The sequence below is a fragment of the Apus apus genome, chromosome 20 (genome assembly GCF_020740795.1).
Source record: "Apus apus isolate bApuApu2 chromosome 20, bApuApu2.pri.cur, whole genome shotgun sequence".
Taxonomy (NCBI): Eukaryota; Metazoa; Chordata; class Aves; order Apodiformes; family Apodidae; genus Apus; species Apus apus.
The window spans coordinates 689,943-707,969 of record NC_067301.1 but is presented as its reverse complement, the minus strand read 5'-3'; the positions used below and the strand labels follow the sequence as shown (position 1 = coordinate 707,969).

At 55.0% G+C, this 18,027-nt stretch overlaps 1 protein-coding gene across 1 annotated transcript in view; it reads left to right on the top strand.

Moving 5' to 3' along the window:
* The first annotated feature begins 210 nt into the window (after positions 1-210).
* The window catches only part of AJAP1 (adherens junctions associated protein 1), a 33,755-nt gene continuing 15,938 nt past the window's right edge, over positions 211-18,027 (top strand). The window contains exons 1-2 of the mRNA XM_051637624.1: positions 211-248; positions 14,518-15,176. Coding sequence (XP_051493584.1) covers positions 220-248; positions 14,518-15,176 — 688 coding nt within the window. The 5' untranslated portion in view covers positions 211-219. The remainder of the gene's footprint in view (positions 249-14,517; positions 15,177-18,027) is intronic.

Here is an 18,027-nt window from a genome sequence, read left to right as displayed (position 1 = left end):
GCCGCGCATGGGGCGCGCAGCCTCCGCGGGCGCGCAGCTGCCCCGCCGGCGCTGAGGGGCCAGGGCAGCCGGAGCGCCGACCCCGCCGGCCCCCGGGCATGCCCGCCCCGCTGGCCGCCGCCTGCCCCGCCGCCGAGCGCGGGGCGGTGCGCACGGATGGAGAGCTGAAGCGGTGAGCCCCGCCGGGCCGGGACGGGCCGGGCGGGCCGAGACGTGACGATGTGGATGCGACGGCTCCCGGGAAGCAGGTAGGGCCGGGGCGCGGAGCCCCGCGGAGCCGGCACCGGCTGCGAGTTTCGCCGGCGGCCGCGCTCGGGGAGCGGCTGGTGGAGTTAAATAATGAACTTATTGAAGGGGGGGGTGCGGGGTGGCGAGTGGAGCCGTGCGGGGTGGCGAGTGGAGGGATGCAGCTCGGCTTCGGGTAGCGCAGCTGGTCCCCGTTCCGGGCGAGGCGGCCAGTGCTCCCAGCCCCCGGCTCGCCCATTCCGAGAAAGTGTGTGCCCCGTGTCCCTGTGCCCAGCTTTTCCCTGCGGGAAGGGTTCCCCCGCGCCCGAGCTGGCCGGGGGAAGGGGCCGGGGCACGTGCGGCGGCTGGATGTGTTTGATGTGTTTTGGGAGATTAATCGAGAATGGCAAAGCAGAGGAGAGGGAGGCAAAGTGTTATGTAACACATTTTCATTACCGCTGCGAAGTCATCTGAGCCGAAATCTTGTTATTTCCATGGTGTTGTGTCGGGAAAGCGCTCGTCCCTCAGCCCCTGCCCCCCCAGCCCCCGGAATACCCGGGGTTCGGTGGTTTGAGCATATTTCGGTGGAAAATGTTCACAGCAGTCGCGTGTTAACAAGTAAGATAAGGAAAACTCCGTTGCTGTCTGTTTCACCGTCTGTTCCTCTCCCCACAACCTGGTTTTGTCTTTAAAAGTACTGGGTTTGAGCCAGCGAGTGGTTGATGTGGGGCAGGGTCAGACCCACCAGCCGGATATTTGAACCGGGAGTGGGGGCCGGGAATGTCCCCCGGCTGCTGCGGAGAAGGGTCCCGAGCAGGTGGTCCTGCCACCGCTCCCAGGGGAGCAGGACTCTCCCCCCCCTTCCCCTAGACGGCTGTGGGGTGAGCGGGGGGATGCGGCCCCGACCCCTGCAGCGGCTGGGGGAGCCCCCCGGCAGAATATGGCTGTGGCTTTGGGGGCGCGGGCAGGGCCCCCCTGAATGCTGCCGGCAGGATGTGAGAGGCCTTTATCTGTCACCCTTCAGAGTCGCTGGAGGCTTTGTCACTCTGCCAGAGCTTCGAATGGAGTCTGGGAGGGTCAAACTGGAGCTGAGGTTTTGTCTGTGCCGGGTTGCTGGGAGAGGCCCTTGCCTTTTGTTCTGACTGTACTGAGCAGTGTATTCCAGAGGTTTGTGGCAAGTGAGCTCTTGATGTCACCGGCCTCATCCCCAGCCTGGTGCACCCCGATGGCCTGGGGACCCGAGCACCTTCACACTGCCACTGGAGACTGCCGAGGGAGTGCTGCTGTGTGCTGGGAAGGAGCCTGCAGTGATGTAGTGTCCTTAGGAATTCCTCCTAGGGGAAGCACCTGAGATGTTTTTCAGGGTGCCTCATGTTTGGATTTATTCTGTGGCCGATCAAAAGCCCGGAGGAGCTGGAGGGCTGCTTCCTGAGGCTGGAGCCAGCAGGAGACTAATCTTGGAACCAGAGGACGCCCTCTGCTTTCTCATTTTTGTGAAGAGTTTTGAGCAATGAACACAGGAGCCTTTGGTTGCTTCTCTCCTCGACTTGCCTTGTGAATTTCTCTGCTGTGTATCCTGGATCCTCAGCACCAGACTGTCCTCTGTACACCTCATCAGCTTCCAGTCCCTCCACACTTTTTTAATAAGAGAGAACTTTACTGCTAATCTTGCCTGCTGCTCTTGCTTCTTTCTAACTCTAATTGCTTCTGGCTTTATTTCTGACATTTCCCAAGTCATTTCCCCTCATTTTCTTGAAGACTACTAGAAAAATAGCTCCAAAAGAAGCAGTAGACCTTTCTGGTGCCCGATTTACCCTGCACAGCCTCTGCCTGGAGCTGCTGCTGCTGTGGAGAATGGTACCTTATTGTTTCTTTCAAGCTGGAGTCCTCTCGCCCCAGGCAGCAGCGGATGGGTGACCTTGCTGGCAAGCCCTGCTCTGCAGCTGGGGAGGGCAAGACTGGCACACTCACATCGCTTGGAATTACTCTGCCCTTGCTCTCATGAAGGGGAACTTGCTGCTCCCCCGGCTCTGAGGGCTGTGGGGAGCAGGGCTGGATGGGCAACGTTGCCCCTCAAAGCCTCAGGGATGCTCCAGAGGGGGCAGGTGCCAGGGTGGGTTATCCGGGGGGCGGTGGCTGCTCCTGAACACGCACCCATATACATGTGTGTGCTAACAGCTGTGTCAGTGCCTGCATGTGCCTCTGGAAGGGCATGCTGCAGAAAGCCCTGCCTGGCTTCCAGCTCTGGCTGAGGGCTTCCCTTCCATACCTACAAATCCAATATTTTAGACAATGTGCCACGATTTTTACAACATTTAGCTCTGGAGTGCTTTGCAGTACGAGCAGAAATGCCGTTCGCAATTTCTTCCCGATTGTATGAAACAACTCATTAAAAGCATATATCCCTGTGCATTGAGGAAACTTTATAGGCCTTGTAGTCACTGCCAAAGCAAACATTTTCCATGAATTTCTCTCATCAAGTTCACGCTGTCAAATGTAGATTCAGCCGCTTGTCAAAGATGCAAGCCTTGCAGTCTGGGAAGTAATGAGAGCAGTAAGCAGTGGGAGTTAATGGCCTCCACTGAGGAGTCCTTACTCATCCCGCATCCACGCAGGGGCTGAGCTGGCTGCTCCCGGGTGAATTGATTGCCACAGAAATTCATCTAGTGTCACCAGCTATGATACTTAACAGCCACAATAATGCTTGAATAAACTGCACTTTTATGCAGCAGTTCGTACCTCCTAACTGGCAGCAATTTCACAGATGAGGCGAAGGGAGCGGCGCTGGGCTCCAGCAGCCTCTTCCCCAGAGCATGAATAATTATTGTAATAATGCTGGAGCCGTCGCGTTGTGGTGTCTCCAGTGGGGTGATGGATGGGACCTGCCGTGGTGGTGGAGCTTCGGGGCTGCCCTGCCTCACCAGCCCCCTCAGCACGTGGGGCACGGCTGCCTGCCCATCGCTCCAGCGTTGGAGCACTGCAGCCTGGGTTTGCTTTACCCAGCCATCATCTGCTGGAATAAGGAGTTGATCATTTTCCTTCAAAGCCCAGCCTGTGAAGGGGAACCACAGTGAGGTAGACACCGGCTCTCCAGGTGGCCCCATAACCTTGTTCCTACTTTCCCTCACCTGGAGGACTCCCAGCACGGCTTATTTCCATCTGTGTCTGTATGTATGCACACAGAGAGAGCGGCTTCACACAACAGCTCCGTAGGGTGCGAATAATCCATATGACTCCCGACAGGTCTGAGGTTCATTATGGAAATGTATGCATGCTTAAGCCTTTAAATATAGCTAATAGGAGAAGGACTGGAAGGAAAGATTACAGGAATCAATATGCTGAGCCGGAGGAGCGGGAGCTGCTCCACTCTGGGCTGCAGGATCCGCTGTTCTCATTAAGGGCTGGTGATGAGGAGGTGGGTTTACAGCAACTCAAGCCCAGCAGAGTTTGTGTTTGAGACCAAAACTCTTCTAGCAAGGTAACTCCTGGAGGACAAGTGTGTTGGGTGGGATCAGCAGGAAGGATGGTATGGCCTTTCGCCCCCTTGTTTAAACCAAAGAGGTTCTCCTTCCTTGGCCCTTTGTCATCTTGGGTACACGTTTTTTCCTCAGGGTGAATTTTTTCACTGGAATAACATAAAAATCTGGACCTGAACTGCCTCCTTAAAAATGGAATTTGAGTTGATCTGAATATTTCCTGGGGCCCTGCTTACCGGGACCTGCACCTACAGACTTTGATAGCTTACATAATTTCCTGTGATGGAGATGTACTTCATTTAATTTCACTTTGAAATGCATTGATTAAATCAGAGCTGCTGGGAGATTTAAACTGAGTCTCTGTGGCCTGAACTGAACTGTGGGAGGTTTACCTGCCTTCATCCTTCAACATTCATTTGGTTTTATGAGGATTCCTTGTGAAATGAGCTTTTGTCTTCTGCTGAATTGCTACTGCTGTCTGGGTTTATCAATTCCTTTACCTGGCCTCAGAGGCTCTGCCAAAGCAGAGTTAAAGCCCTGTTAAAGCACGATGCCTTTTGCGTGGCAGGATGTGGTGGGGACCCATGGGTGTTTCTGTGGAGGCTTCATCTCTCTCTGGTGCTTCTGATGGAGATGGAGCCCTGCAGTGCTAACCCCAAGTGCAGGAGGATGCATCCTCCCATCGGAGCCGAGTGATTCAGCCTTTCTGGTACCAAGCAACAGTGATAAAAGGAAAAGGAATCTGGCTTGGCTGGAGGTGGATGAGCAGTTGCACGGGAATAAGCAGGGACGGGGTCAGTGAGCAGCTGGGGCAGGAGGCCAAAGCACCCACCTGGAACTCACCCCAGCTCGTTCCCTGCAGAACAGTGGGTTGCACATCCCTGGAGAGGTCTGGGAGCATTTTCAACTCTGCTCTGCAAAACATCTCGTTGTGACTTGGAAACGATGTGTGGGCAGGAGGAATACTGTAATGTGATGATTTTTGTTTAGATTTACTCTGAAGGCCTTTTCCAGCAGCTCTGCTGTTCTGGAAGTGTTGTTGCATCCCTGTCTGTTCTGCTGGCGGCTGCTGGTGCATCCCAACGAGGGATGCTGCTTGTGCACTCCAGCAGTGGCCACTGTGCCTGTGCTGCACAGTGCTGTGGGGAAGCTGTTCCCATCTCATGGGAAGCCTTGGCTTGAACCAGTAAGGAAAGAACTGGCTGGGTGCTGAGGAAGAAGATGGCTGGCAGTGAGAAGAGGCAGAGCCTCAGCTGCAGATCTGCTTGTAACTCCAGATGAAGCCATCATGGGACAGGGCTGGGCTGTGGGGAGCTGGGAGTGCTGAAGCTTTGCTCTGCCCAGCTGGGGTGAGAGCGCTGCAAACCCCACTGGCTGCCAAGGAAAGACTGAGGAACAGCTGCTTCAAGAGCAACGCGTAGCCTGGGAGCCGGGAGGTGCTTCCTGCAGGAGCAATGCAAGTCTGGACCCTTGGGGTGGAAAAACTGAGTGCACGTGCCCTAATGCTGGAGAAGTGAGGGGAAGAAGATGTGCTGGCACTGGGACCCATGGCAGGAGGAGGTGACAGTGTGCCTTGGGACACCGGCAGAGCTGCACACGCCATGCAAAGGACTGCACTTTTCCTTGCAGGAAAGCGTTTTGATGGAGTTTAGCTATAACCTTGCAGGGGCTGGTTGCTTCTGTGAGGGGCTTTGGCTTCTTCACCTTCTGCAGCTCCCTGGGATTTGCAGAACTGCCTGGTGGGACCTGTGTTGGGCATGGAGTGTGGCCCTGTAGACAGGAGAGGTGGCTGTGACCGGCTTGGTGGCTGCCTGAAGCTTTTGTGTCTCGGAGGGGGAGCTGCGGGCTCGTTGCTGGGCAGAGGGTGTTTAAGGCTGCGTTAAGAGCGCACGGCACTGATGGACGTTGCCACTTGGCTACATCATCCAGGTTGAAGGTGTGGCCAGATCAGGGTTCCCCTGGGATTTGCCTGCCCCACCAGCCCTGTCCCCCCCACACGTGTGGCTTCCTCGGGGACACGTTCCTCTAATTGCCGGCATCCCGCCTGCCCCCAGCCCTGCGCCTGCTGCCTGCGGGAGCATCTCTGCCTCCATCTGCGGGACTCGAGTAATGAAGCAGCAGTTAATTGACATGGATTAGGACATCCACTTAAATACCCACCGAAACGTGGGTGATTAATGCAGGGAGCCGAGGCCACGTGGCTGCCATTCCCGCCAGGAATGCCGTCAGGCTGTGCCTCTCCCCCACAGAAGCCGGAGCTGAGCCTGCAGCCGCTGGGCGTTACGCGGGGAAAGCGTTGCCGTTTCAGATGCCGCCAAGTGTTAGTGTCAAAAGAGCTCCCAGGAAGAATAAACTCATTTTTTACAAGTAGTTGCCTTTCATGGGTTTTCTTATTAAGTTTTGTCTGGGAAGAAGGAAGATGAGTTATTCATCTTCTTGTTCTTGGCTTTGTGAGAGGCTCTCTGTGTCTTTAGCATCCTCCTAAGTGAAATACTCAGGACTTATTCTGGGTTCCCATCACAGTGATGTATTCTCTGGCAAGATACATTTTGCTAATTTGATGGATGAGGATGGAAATGTTTCCTACGGGCAGTTCCTTGGGGATATTCTGCTCAGACATAGAACAGGAATGGGTAAGATCCCATATTCTTCCCTTTTGTCCTTCTGGAGGTCTGGACCTGCGCGGTGGAAGGACCCAGCACAGGGGCTGTTTGCAGGAAGCCGAGATACCACAGGAGAGGCAATAAATCACAGAGGTTTGGGAACAGCAGCAAGGGATGCAGGAGGCCTCCTGCCACCACCAATCTGCCTGGCAGAGACAGTCCCTCCTTTGCAGATAACGCTTTGAAAAGTTTAATCGCTCCTGCAAAGGGGATTTTGTTTTTTTAATGAGATGCAAAGCACAGCACTCTTGGACTCGCTGGCAATTGGGCTCAGGAGGGTTTTCCAGGCGCTCCAGCTGACTCCGGTGACTCATGTTCACCTTGATCCTGCAGGATTTCACTCCCGTGGCTGCTGGAGCGGGAGAGCCTGCAAGCTGCCTGGATGCTGAGGTGGCAGGGAAAATTGCTCTTCTCTGTGGAAAAGAAATTGTTTGGTGTTAAAAGGGGATTTCAACCTCTGTACGAATGGATTGAGAGTCTTTGCCCTGGATTTCAGTCTCGCTGCCTTTGCTTTCTCTTTTGATTTGGCTTTTTCTCCATCTTTTTGGCCCATTCTCTTTTTTCCATTAAATGTGACAAACCATCAGTGGGATGTCCCCACTGCAGGGCTAGTCACAGCCTTGGCGCTGGCTCGGGAGCAGGACTGGAGGGCTGGGAGGTCCCCAACACCACTCAGGAGCTTTGGCCAGGCTATGCAGTGCCCTGTGCTCATGCCTTTGCTTTCTCCATGCTTTCCTATGGATGTTCCACACCTTCAAAGAGTGCTCCGCTGTGTCTTTTTTTTTAATTATTTTTAATTTCTTGCTCCATAAAAGCCATCTGTCTGCCCACTTTTAGCTTTATTTCCCTTGTCTTCTGCATTTCTGTAAGAGTTACTGGATCTTTTGAAATCCTTTGTGCTCTCTGTGTGTTCGTTCTCCTGTATGGCCACTGAGGCTGGGTAAGCTGTGCATCCCAGGAGAAGGACAGGGGTTTGATTTGGCTCTCAATTACTCTGGTGTGAGCAGCCTGCAGTGCCAGGGTCAAGGCTTGAGTTGGTTGGGTTTCCCAGGGGACCACATGGCTCCGTGTGGACATCCATCCCTCAGCTGTTGTCCAGGCATTTCCAGCAGGGTCAGTGCTCATCTTCCCTCCCAGGAAAGTGCAGCTCTCTGGGAGATGGTCATTAAAAATCCCAATGGAATATATTTTCTCCTTGGGTATTTTCTGTGGTGTGGTACTTCTCATTGATGTAGGAATCCCTGTGAGTAGAACTGTGGACTCTGATGTGCTGATGCTGCCAAGCTGTATGGTATTACAGCAGTGCAATGAACCTATGTTAATTATTTTGTTTTAAAGCTCATTAAGCTACTACTTTAGATGTTCTGAGCTAACTTATTTTTTTAGATCAAAGGGTTTCCCACGTACGTTGTAATGACATGGTTGAGCACATTAAATAGAAAATAAGCCCTTGGATTATTTACCAGTGAGGCAGTGGCATTACAGGGTGGTCGTGTCCCCTTCTCAAAGTGTCCTCTTGCTTACTCAGCCCCTCCTGTGCTTATTTTTGGTGCTGTGCTGGCCAGAAGTACCTTGTACTCCCCATCTTGCTGTACTGGTGTCTTGCTGTCGCTCTGATGGGGCAGAGGTGTAGCCCCTTGGTACCAGCTCTGTCTTCAATCCAGTTATCATGAGACGTGCTGCAGTGACAGCACAGTTGGGTCCCCACCAGGCTTGGTGCTGATACGCAGGAGCACGCCAGCAGGTGTAGACAGAGGCTAAAATAAGGGAGAACCTCCCAGTTTTCTTAGATGTATGGGATTTTTTTTAAAATATTGCCAAGAATGGAGCTTGAGGCTATGAATCTCTGACAAGATTTTTAAGTGGATTTGGAAATTTAAGAGAAACTTTCCAGCAAGTCGTGTCTGACCTGAAGCTCTTGCTGCTGCCTGATCCCTGGCGCTAGTGCAGAATTTGAGGGAGGAGAGTGAAAGAAGTCAGCGACAGGTGTGGGTCTGGGCTGGAAGGCCAGAGCTCACAAACCCCCTTTATCCAGCAGGACAAAAGCCCAGTGTTGTTTCCAGCGCTCGGATGAAGTGCCCACTGTCGGGCCCTAAATGCGCGCAGTGTTTGCCAGCGGGGCGGGCAGAGCGGCCGTGCCCACCCGGGAGGATGCTCTGCTGGTGCTCGGGCTGTGGGCACTGAGCTGGCAGCCCAGCCGTCCCCTCGGCAAGTGCCAGGGTGGCTTGTCACCCAGCCAGGGCAGGAGGCAGTGTGACCACCATCCCCTGCCTGCAGCATGCCGGCTGGCATGGCCCAGCTCCGGTTTTGCACAGAAATTTATTTGCTGAAGGCACCTCTCTGAAGGCACATGCTGGCTTCTGGGCTTCCCAGCTCTGGTGCTTTTCAAATCCTATCTGAGATAATTCTGCAGGACCAAGGGAATGTTCTGCAGTAGGTGCTGCCTCCGTTCTAGAGCAAGTCCAGCTAGGCTGGACTCTTTATTCTCCCACTTACTGCCTTAGCTGGGCTCTCACACACATCCTCAGGCCACTGCAGGCACCGAGCACCCCTCGGTCCTCTTGGCATCCATTTCAATCTTTTAAAATGGGAAAGGAACTTAAAATGCATGGTTGAAGTTTGGCAGTGCCCAGGCATGTGGCTGCCGTGGAGCAAACCTGCTTTTGCCTTTGCAGTGATGTCATGTGCACCAGTTTTGTCTGTTTTCTCCTTTTTTTTTTCTTTCTCTCCCATGCCATTTCTCGTGCTGCATCCGTGGGATGCACCAGGGGGTTCTTGTGTCCCAGCACAAGCCCTGGGCTTCTGCACTTGGGGCTTTGCCCTTTCTCTGCTTTCAGTGAAGGACAGGACCAAGATGCCAGAGCTGCTGCCTGGCAGAGGCTGTGCCTACCTCAGCAGCACAGCCAGGTCCCGCTGGGTGTTAATTACACGTTCCAAACCCGTGGCCATTCAAATGTTAAAATTGTTTGTTTGCAGCTGGGTGAGCTCAAGACAGAGGCAGCAAAGCGAGAGGCTCTGCTCTGCTGCCCTCCTGCCACACTCTGCTCCCTGGGTGCAGGCAGGAATGGACTTGGCTGCCTCTGTTTTGGCTTTTCTTTCCTGGAGAGGACCCACTGGTTCCCAGCACTCAGTCAACCTCTTTCCACCCCAGTTTCCCAGGGAAACTGGCCATGGAACAGTGGTGGTGAGGATTCACCCTCTGCTGATTTCCCTCCATGATAAATCCCAGCCCCTTCGCTGCCGGAAGTGGTGTCAGTTTAATTACTTGTGGGAAGAAGGGGGAGAGCAGGGGAACTCAGGACTTGCTTTAAATATCACTTTTATTGGTAGGTAATCCTGAAGCTCAGCTCTGTAATATAGATCAGTAGTGATGTGGCGCGTTTAATTTATCTTGGTGGGTGCTACTGCGTGTCAGCTTTTGTGGCTTAATTCCCAGTCCTGGCTTTAAGAAGCCTGTCAGCCATATTTTCTCAAATTTATAATTATCTTGGAAGAGGCCATAGCTGCAGACAGTGCAGGGAAGAGTAAGTTCCCAGTTCCCATTGGATCTGGACTTGGAGCGACTTGTTTGGGCACAAAACATCACTTAGGAGAGAGGTGCTGGTGGTGCCTGCAGCCCACGTCCCCAGAGCCAGTGGGGGGCGGGGGGTCCCGCAGGGTCTCCTGCTGATCCCACAGCTTAACTTGCCACATGCCCTTTGGATCCTGTCAGTGCCTCTTCCTTCCCAGCCCCAGCAAGGGTCCTGCCGAGCGCCGCTCCATTTCCATGGCGATGGCTGGTGGTGTCACAACAAAGGACACAGCGCTGCGGGGCTGGAGAGGCTGCGGCAGGCGCCGGGTCTGCAGTCCCCACCGCGGCAAGGACACGCGGGCACGGGCCAAGTTCCTGCCACCACCACCACCAACAAAACTGTCCCCTCCTGCTCCCATGGGAAAGGCACCCGCAGCGGCCTGGTTCCTCCTCCAGCCGGCGAGTTCCTGCACACGCTCTCACAATGTGTTGCGCTCCAAACGCCTCTGTAGGACACGCAGCCGCGCTGCCAAGGATGCTTTTCCTAGAGTGTGGTGCCTGCTTCCCTGCCCTGTCTGGCCTGGGACCAGCAGATACTGCCCTGTCCCTCCAGCCGTGGCTCCAGCTCTGGGCATTCGCAGGAATATTTTAATCTCTGCCTTGTTTGGTGTTTGGAGATCTGAAATGCTCAGAGTTCGTAAATCATCCCAACAAGGACATAACCTTGGTTCCCCATGCAATACCAGTAGATTACCTAACAGGAGGCATGAAATGGAAGAATGGCTCCACTTGTATAATTCTGCATTAAAAATCAGTCTATTCTGCATTTAATGCTGCCTGTGAAGTGTCTCCACAGTCAGAAGAGAAAGGGGCTGGTGTTGGAGAGCAAGCGAGCCCCTTGTGAAAAGGACACAAATGGGCTCCTCTCCTCGCACTGCCCGGGGATTCACACTCGAGTGAGCCCTTTGAGGCTCTGGGGAAGCGGGGGATGTGCAGACGGGTGCAGGCTGCTGATGGGGTGTGCTCTGCAGCCTGTCAGAGCTGCTTGGTGGCCATGATCCCAGTTAATTGCTTGGACAGATTACCCAACTCGGAGATTTCTGGGCACACAGCGGTCGCCTGGTTCAGCACCCGCTGGATTAACCTGTGCTCCCAGGGCCACCTCTGCCCTGGGGTGCCCGTGGTGGCTGCCCCTGAGGATAGAAATGCAAAATAATGGCGCATAATGTGAGCCAAAAGAGGGCTTTTACTCCGTTTGGCCTGACTGCTCTAACCTTTTGTCTGTACATTGCTATTCCATGCTTTTTCCTGGCTGGAATGCAGGTCAAGGAGGGCCAGTGCTGCCTTTCCCAGCCCTCTGCTTCACATGTTTATCAGATACTCCCAGGACAGGGACAATTGTGCATTTTCAGCTCTGTTGTAAGCCAAGGACACTAATTATCACAGCATTTCTCATGCATGTGCATGCTTCTCAAAACACTCAGGGACTTCTGGCTGTGAAACTTGGTTGAGGGAGGAGGGATTTAATTGGCCTGGCTCTCCAGGTGGGGAAGGAGCTGAAGGTGCCTTGGGCAGTTGGGAAGAGCCACGTTGTTGCTGCTGTGGGGACAGTGAGGCTGGAGGAGCTGGACAGCATCACGGTGCCAGCCCCAACACAGGCACGCCCCAGCAGCCTCTTCCCAACCAGAGAAGAGTGGTGAGCTCACCTCCTCCAGCCTCCTTGAAGTTAATTTCTCTCTTAAGTACCAGCTGTCGTCCTCTTCAAAGCAAATGGTTGCATATGAAAGGACTTGGATGGAGGTGTTCCTACTGGAGAGGACTCCGAGCCCTATGGTGGGAAGGCTCTGATGGCTCTGTCGGAAACACCTTCAGCACCTGTGACTCCATTGACATCAACTTGGTTGGGCTCAGCAAAGCAACACTGGAGAACTTAACACACATGATCACTGCAAGTATCTGAGCAGTTTCCTCAAAATCGGCTCTTGTACTCCTGGTGAAACACAGGTGAATGTTTGTGGGAGTTTCTGGGAGTTGCCTTTCCTGCCTTTCCAGCCATTAAGCCATGGGAGTGCATTTGTGCTTCACAGGAGCAAAGACTTTGGATAAGGGAAGCAAAAAAGGGATTTAACCTTCTCAAATATCTCCACTACTTGTTTGTGTTTGAGAAGTATTTTGGGATAATGCTCCCTTCCCCCCCAAGATGGGAAAAGCAATAATGTGAATATTGCTGACACTTGCCCCATTGCTCTTTGCAATGGAAAAAAAGTCATGTGGGGGAGACCTGAATAATCAAAATTTTTATTTCCAAAGGGTGCAGTGAGCAGTGAAATCACTGCCCTGCCCAGTGCATCCCTCCATCCCACCCCATAACCCCAGCCAGGGCTGGCTCTGTGCCCCCAGACTGAGGCAGATGGATGCCACGTGCCAGCTTTATCATCTTCTGTAGGACAGAACCCCCCTTCAAGTGCAGTCAGAGTTATTCCATGCACTGAGGGCATGGGAAGGTTCCTGGCACCTCTGCTCCTTGGCCAGCAGGATGCGGCTCGTGCAGTTGGAGGAGGGTTTGTGCCATTTGATGTCTCAGCAAAGCTCCAGTGTCCTTCCAGCCTCCAAGCTGGAAGACTGTGACTTTCTGCTCACCCCTCCTACAAGGCAAGTGGGTGCTCTCCAGCCTGGGCTGACGATGGGGGGACGGAGGCCTGGGCACTCTCTGGGGACAGTGGGATTTCCTGGGACAACCTGGGGTTCTTTGGGGCAAGCACAGTGTGGCTGGACCCCTGGGCACGGCACATCCCTGCTCCCTGGGCTGCCCTCGCAGGGTGCTCTGTGGGGTTGGGGGAGCAGGGGTGAGGGAAGGGGGCTGCTGTGGTGGAGCCTGGGGTCCCTGGCTGCTGCATCCCCACCGCCGCGCCGAGCATCGCGCTGTGTTGCCTTGACAACGGCAACTCCTACACGCTGCTATTTATTCTGAAGGACACTTGCTCTTATCTGTTGTTGCAAAGCCCTCAAAAGATTGCATGCCACGCAGAATTCCTCCGAGGTAACCAGGCTCGCTGCTCTCGTCCCGAAAGCCACCTCCTGGGGACATGTCAGCCAGCAGGGTGGCCAGGAGGACGCTCCATGGGTGACAGTCCCTTGGCTGGCTTCACTCTAAGGGATGCAGGAGGTTGACCTGTGCTGTCTTTGGGCCAGGACAGGGTGCTGCTGGGACTCTGCCTTCCCCATGTGAGCTGTGGGTGTCCCCCACAGAGTGTCCCTCCCCATCAGCAGAGGCTCTGGCCTGGGGTGAGGGACAGCCCTGCCTCTGGGTGCCACCCGGTGCTGCCTGGCCGTGCTCGGGCACAGCATTCTCAGTGTGCTGGTGTGAAGCTGGGGCTTGCAGGGGGTTGCACGTTACGTGTTCCTGCGTGGGGTGCAAGGCAGGTCCCACGCGGGAGCAAACCCCCGCGAGCTCGGGGCTGCCGTCACTGCAGCTTGAGAATGTCACGAGCAAGCAGGAGGAAATGGAAAGAGGGGGGAAAAAAAAGTCCTGTTTTTCCTGTGAGCTGTCAATCCTGAGTAGCAAGCACTGGCAGTTTGTCTTTGAGAAGCTTCCCCACAGCAACAGGATTCCTGGGTCCGGGCTGGCTATGTCTTCCCTCACCTCACTTGGCAGCTGCTGATGGAAGGAGGGCAGGGAGGGGGCTGGAGGGGTGGAACTGGGGTGAGCATCGCTCTGGGGAGGTACCCAGCACCTCTCTGACCTTGCATGGAGATGTTTCAGATGGTGTTTGGAAGTCAGTCAGTACTGCTGGAGGGAGTCTGAGCATCGTGAAGGTGAATCCGGGTTTTGTGCTCTGGCTGGAAGCCGGAGCTTTGGCTCCTCTCTGGTGGTGACAAGGTGTTGGCCGTGGCACTGTCAATGAACAGCACGTGGGGGATGCTCTTCATGCTGCTAGTGCTCTGCTGGCCTCCAAAAACATCCCACCGACAATGTGGTTTGGGTGGTTGATTTTTTCTTTTTGAAGCCTTGAAATCCTTCCTCCCCCAGCCTGAACTATTTTGGTTTATGTTGTCTGTTCCTGGCTCTTCCCTTTCTCCTTCTGTGCTCTTTCCCTGCATTGCCTTGTTCCTCCCCAAAATAAATGTTGTTATGCTTTGAAAAAACACTCAATTAGGAAAAAAAAGATCCTCTGAGCAGAAAAAGACTCTGCCTGAGAGTATCCAGGTCAGCTCCTTTAGCTTCATTTGCTCACGCATGGAGAGAGTGTACAAATGCTTCTGTCAACCAGATGCACATTTTATATTGCTACCGAGGACTTTACAGGGCGCAGCGCTGCGGAGGATTAGTCTATTTAGCCATATAAAGCTCTCATTAACTCCTGCTGAGTTCGACAAAAGTCTTTCTTGTATAAAAGCTGAATAAAATGGAGTAAAGATTTTGGGCTTTGGCCTAATGATTTTTTTTTTTTTTCTGGGGGGAAAAGAAATAAGAAAGGAAGAATATGTGTATCAGGTGTTTTCTTACCGTGAGACGCTGTGAGGTGGTTTGTGAGGGGAAGGTGTGAGGAGACCAGCAGCTCACTGGGAGTGGGGTGGCTGGGTTTGAGGAGCTGCGGGGCTGCCCCTCTGCCTTTCTAACCTGGTTGCTCTCTGTCTGCAGGTCAAGTTGCCCGCTCGGAAGCCATGCTTGGATTTTAATAGCCATGTTCCACCTAGCCATGGACCTTGCCAGCTGCCAGCCCCCGGCCAGCGCTGCCGGGGGGCGGCTCTCACCGCGGCCGGCACTCCGGCACAGACTGTCCCGTGGCTCCCTGTGGGGCACAGGGGGCGGGGAGGAGCTGCGGCGCCCCAGCACCCCCTGGACCTGCACCCCAGCATCCCCTCCGCAGAGACCCCGCTCCCGCCGGTCACCCCCTGTCCCTCCACTGCCCGCCGGCCGCCCCCCGCCCCGGCCCCGCTCCCGAAGGGGCCGCCGGCACCTGCGCGGCCGCGGCTTCGCCCCACGGGAGGGACGACCCACCGCGCTGCCCGAGGTCATCGTCTGGGGCCCCACGGGTGAGGAGGACTCCCTGGAGAGCAGCACGCTGCCCGGCACCTTCGCCACCACCGCCGCCACCACCACCGCTGCCACCACCACCGCCACCGCCGCGGCCACCGCCGCCACGCCGCCCCGCGCTGCCCCCAGCACCCCAGCTCCTGCCCCCGGGGGGGACGTGCCCCGCAGCAGCCCTGGCCGCACCAGCACCGCCCAGCCGGCCGCCGGCCACAGCAGCAGCGGCAAGGACACTCGCCCACCCCGCGGGCTGGGGGACAGCACAGGTAGGGGCTGCGGGGACGGCGGGAGGGCTGAGGGGTCCGGGGACGGACGGGTCGCTGTGGCACAAGCTTGGTAAAGAGAAGTTTGTGTTGTTAAACGAGAGCGCTCGGGAGGCGAGTGGCAGCTCTGATCCATCGCTTTTATCCGAGGTGTTTTCCAGCAGCTCGCTGTGTTTTTCCCATTAGCTGTTTCCATCCCCAGCCTGTTGCCTGTAATCGTGTTCCGCGCCAGGCTCGGGCACGGCGATGCCTTCCCCCAGTGCTCTCTGCTGCATGGACGTGGCTGGGAAAGCTGCTTCCCATTTATTTCAAATCATATTTGTTATTACCAGTATTAAACCGTGGATTCCATTGTAGAGTTTACTGGATTTATTCACTGTGCATCGACTGCTTTTAGCCCACAGTGATGTTCTAGTTGAATCGAAAAGAACTTTATGGCCTAATCTTAATTCCAATTAATCCATCTAGCCTGTCCTGCTTGGCAGAAAGAGACAAGCCAACCATAATGTTGTTCCTGACTTAGAGGAGTTATTTTTAGTGGTGAAAAAAGCTCCCAACCTACACACTTTGTAAAAAAACACTGGATATATTAGTGAGGGAGTATCAGTAGCGCCTGCCAGTGGGAGCAGCTCGCTGCGTGACGGGATCTCCAGCCTTATCTCCCCAGACCACAGCCGGTGCCTCCGGCCCGGTGGGTGCCGCCTGCTCTGTTTGTGGCACGTGGGAGGGTGGCCCTGGGCATGTGCTGTAGGTGAGTGGAGACGGCTGCTTCGGCAAGGCGAGGGTGAGCCAGCGGTGCTGCCCCCTGTGCCACCACTGCCCTCCCTGGCCAGCAGATCAGCCAAGCACCGCAGCCCCAATCTGCCGGTGTCCCCAGCAGCCTCCCGAGGGACCAGCTGCTTTAATCTGCCAGCTCTTAGCTCTCATTAGGGGTTTCTTCCAGGATCGGAATTTTTGCTAATTAACTTCTTTTTGCCAAGTGGTGTGAATATGATAAAGTCCTTCCTGGGGCTAAAGGACCTTTTCGATGCACAGCCCGTCCACCCTAAATTGAAAAACGCCTGAGCTCCAGATCTGCTTTTCCTTCCAGTGCCAGAGCTGAGCACCCAGGGGAACCCCAGGAGGGTCCTGGTGGGGAGTGCAGAGCCGTGCCTCAGGATGGGTGTTCAGACTGTTCTCGCTGCTGGCAGCAAGGGCTGAGCCTTGATTTTCCAAGCCCTGTTCCTCTCTGTTATATAAGCTTTAGCGGCTGGAAGTGTTTGTACTCTGCTGGGAAAAACATATGGCTACAAATTAGGATTAGGTAACTCGTCTGTACTTCTTGTTTGCCACAGCAAGCATTGGAAATCCCCATCCTGTGAGGTGCACGGCGCGATGGTGGGCAGTGGGGAAGGAGGCAGGGATGCTGCTCTCGCAGCCGGTGGTCCCTCAGTTTTCCCTGGCAGCAGCCTGGGGTGTCGGGGTGTTCCTGTTTGCAGCACTCAAAGGTGCTGGGACTATCCCAGGAGCCACCCCAAGGCTTCTGCAGCTGCAGGCTTCCACTGTCCCCACACACCAGCGGCACTCTCCTTCCCATCGGATTGGTGCTGCTTCCCCCTCCCTATGTCTCTCCTTCCCTGTGTCCCTCCATCCGACTGGATCCGTGCTGCTTCCCACTTCCCATGCCCTTGCTTCGCTCTGTGCACTGCTGGAAAGGGGCTTGCTGCTGGGTGCCTCGTGACGCTGGGGGGGGAAAGGGGGTCCCTGGGGTGGGGGCACTCCAGTGGAGGCAGCAGTGCTTGCTTAGAGGAGCAGTGAGTGCAGTCAGGCTCAGTGGGGTCTTCCTCTCGCCCCACTCCTCTTTGCTGAAGAAACAAGACCAAAAAAAAAAGGCCAGAGACACTCTCTGTGACTCACTGGCAGGAAAAGCAAGCTGAAAAAAATGTCCCCTGGAACAGCAAATGCTCTGTGTGTCGGTAGGAGTGAAGGCAGGTGAGGGATTGTTGTGATGCCCAGAGGAAAAGGAGGAGAGGCTGGTTTGTGGGGCTTGGCTTCAGGAGGTGCTGGCACACAGGAGTTGTTTGGGGCACCAGCAGCTCAGGTGGGTTTGTGCCGGTGTGTGGCAGAGCTGCTGGCGGGCAGGGACACAGCCTGCTCACCCAGGAGGTTGTGCTTGTGCTTTTCTAAAACGGGCTCCCTTTTTTGAGGGTGGTCATAAGCAGTTTGCAGGAGAGCACAGAGAGAGACGAGTAATGAAAATGTCAGCGTGGGGCAAGAGGCCAGGACAGGTGGGGGGGCTGCTCTCCAGGTGGGCAGAGCACCCCCCAGTCCTGTGGGCTCTGCTGAAAAAAGGCAGAAAAGAGAAGAATGAATCGAGAGACAGTCAGAGTGAAGGCATGAATTGCACTCGCTGGGTTGTCTGAGGCTCTGCTTTCAGCAGTATTAGAATAAAGCTGTCTTTAATTAAACCTTTAAGTGCTTTATAAAGCAGAAGACTTTATGTGCCGTCTGCTGCTATTAACGGTGATTTGGTGGCCGGTGCACAAGGAGTTTGGCAGCGTGTTCTGTGAGCTGCGTGCTGGGGAGGGAGCTGGTGTGGAGGGGCAGCCCCGGGGCTGGGGGTGCTCCTGGCTGCAGTGTGGGGCTGTGTGGGTGCTGCCGTGGGCACCCACCGTGCCAGCAGCCACAGCCGAGCTCGTGGCGTGTCCCAGCCCACCCTCCCTCTCCAGGAGTGTATCGGGAATAAATAATAATAATAGAGCCATTCTTTTCCCTGCAGGGATATGGCCCTGCCTTCCCAAAGAGGGTGCAGGAGAGGGGGTGCTGGATGCCAGGAGATAGCGGATGCAAGAGGCTTCAAAGGAATTAATTAAAG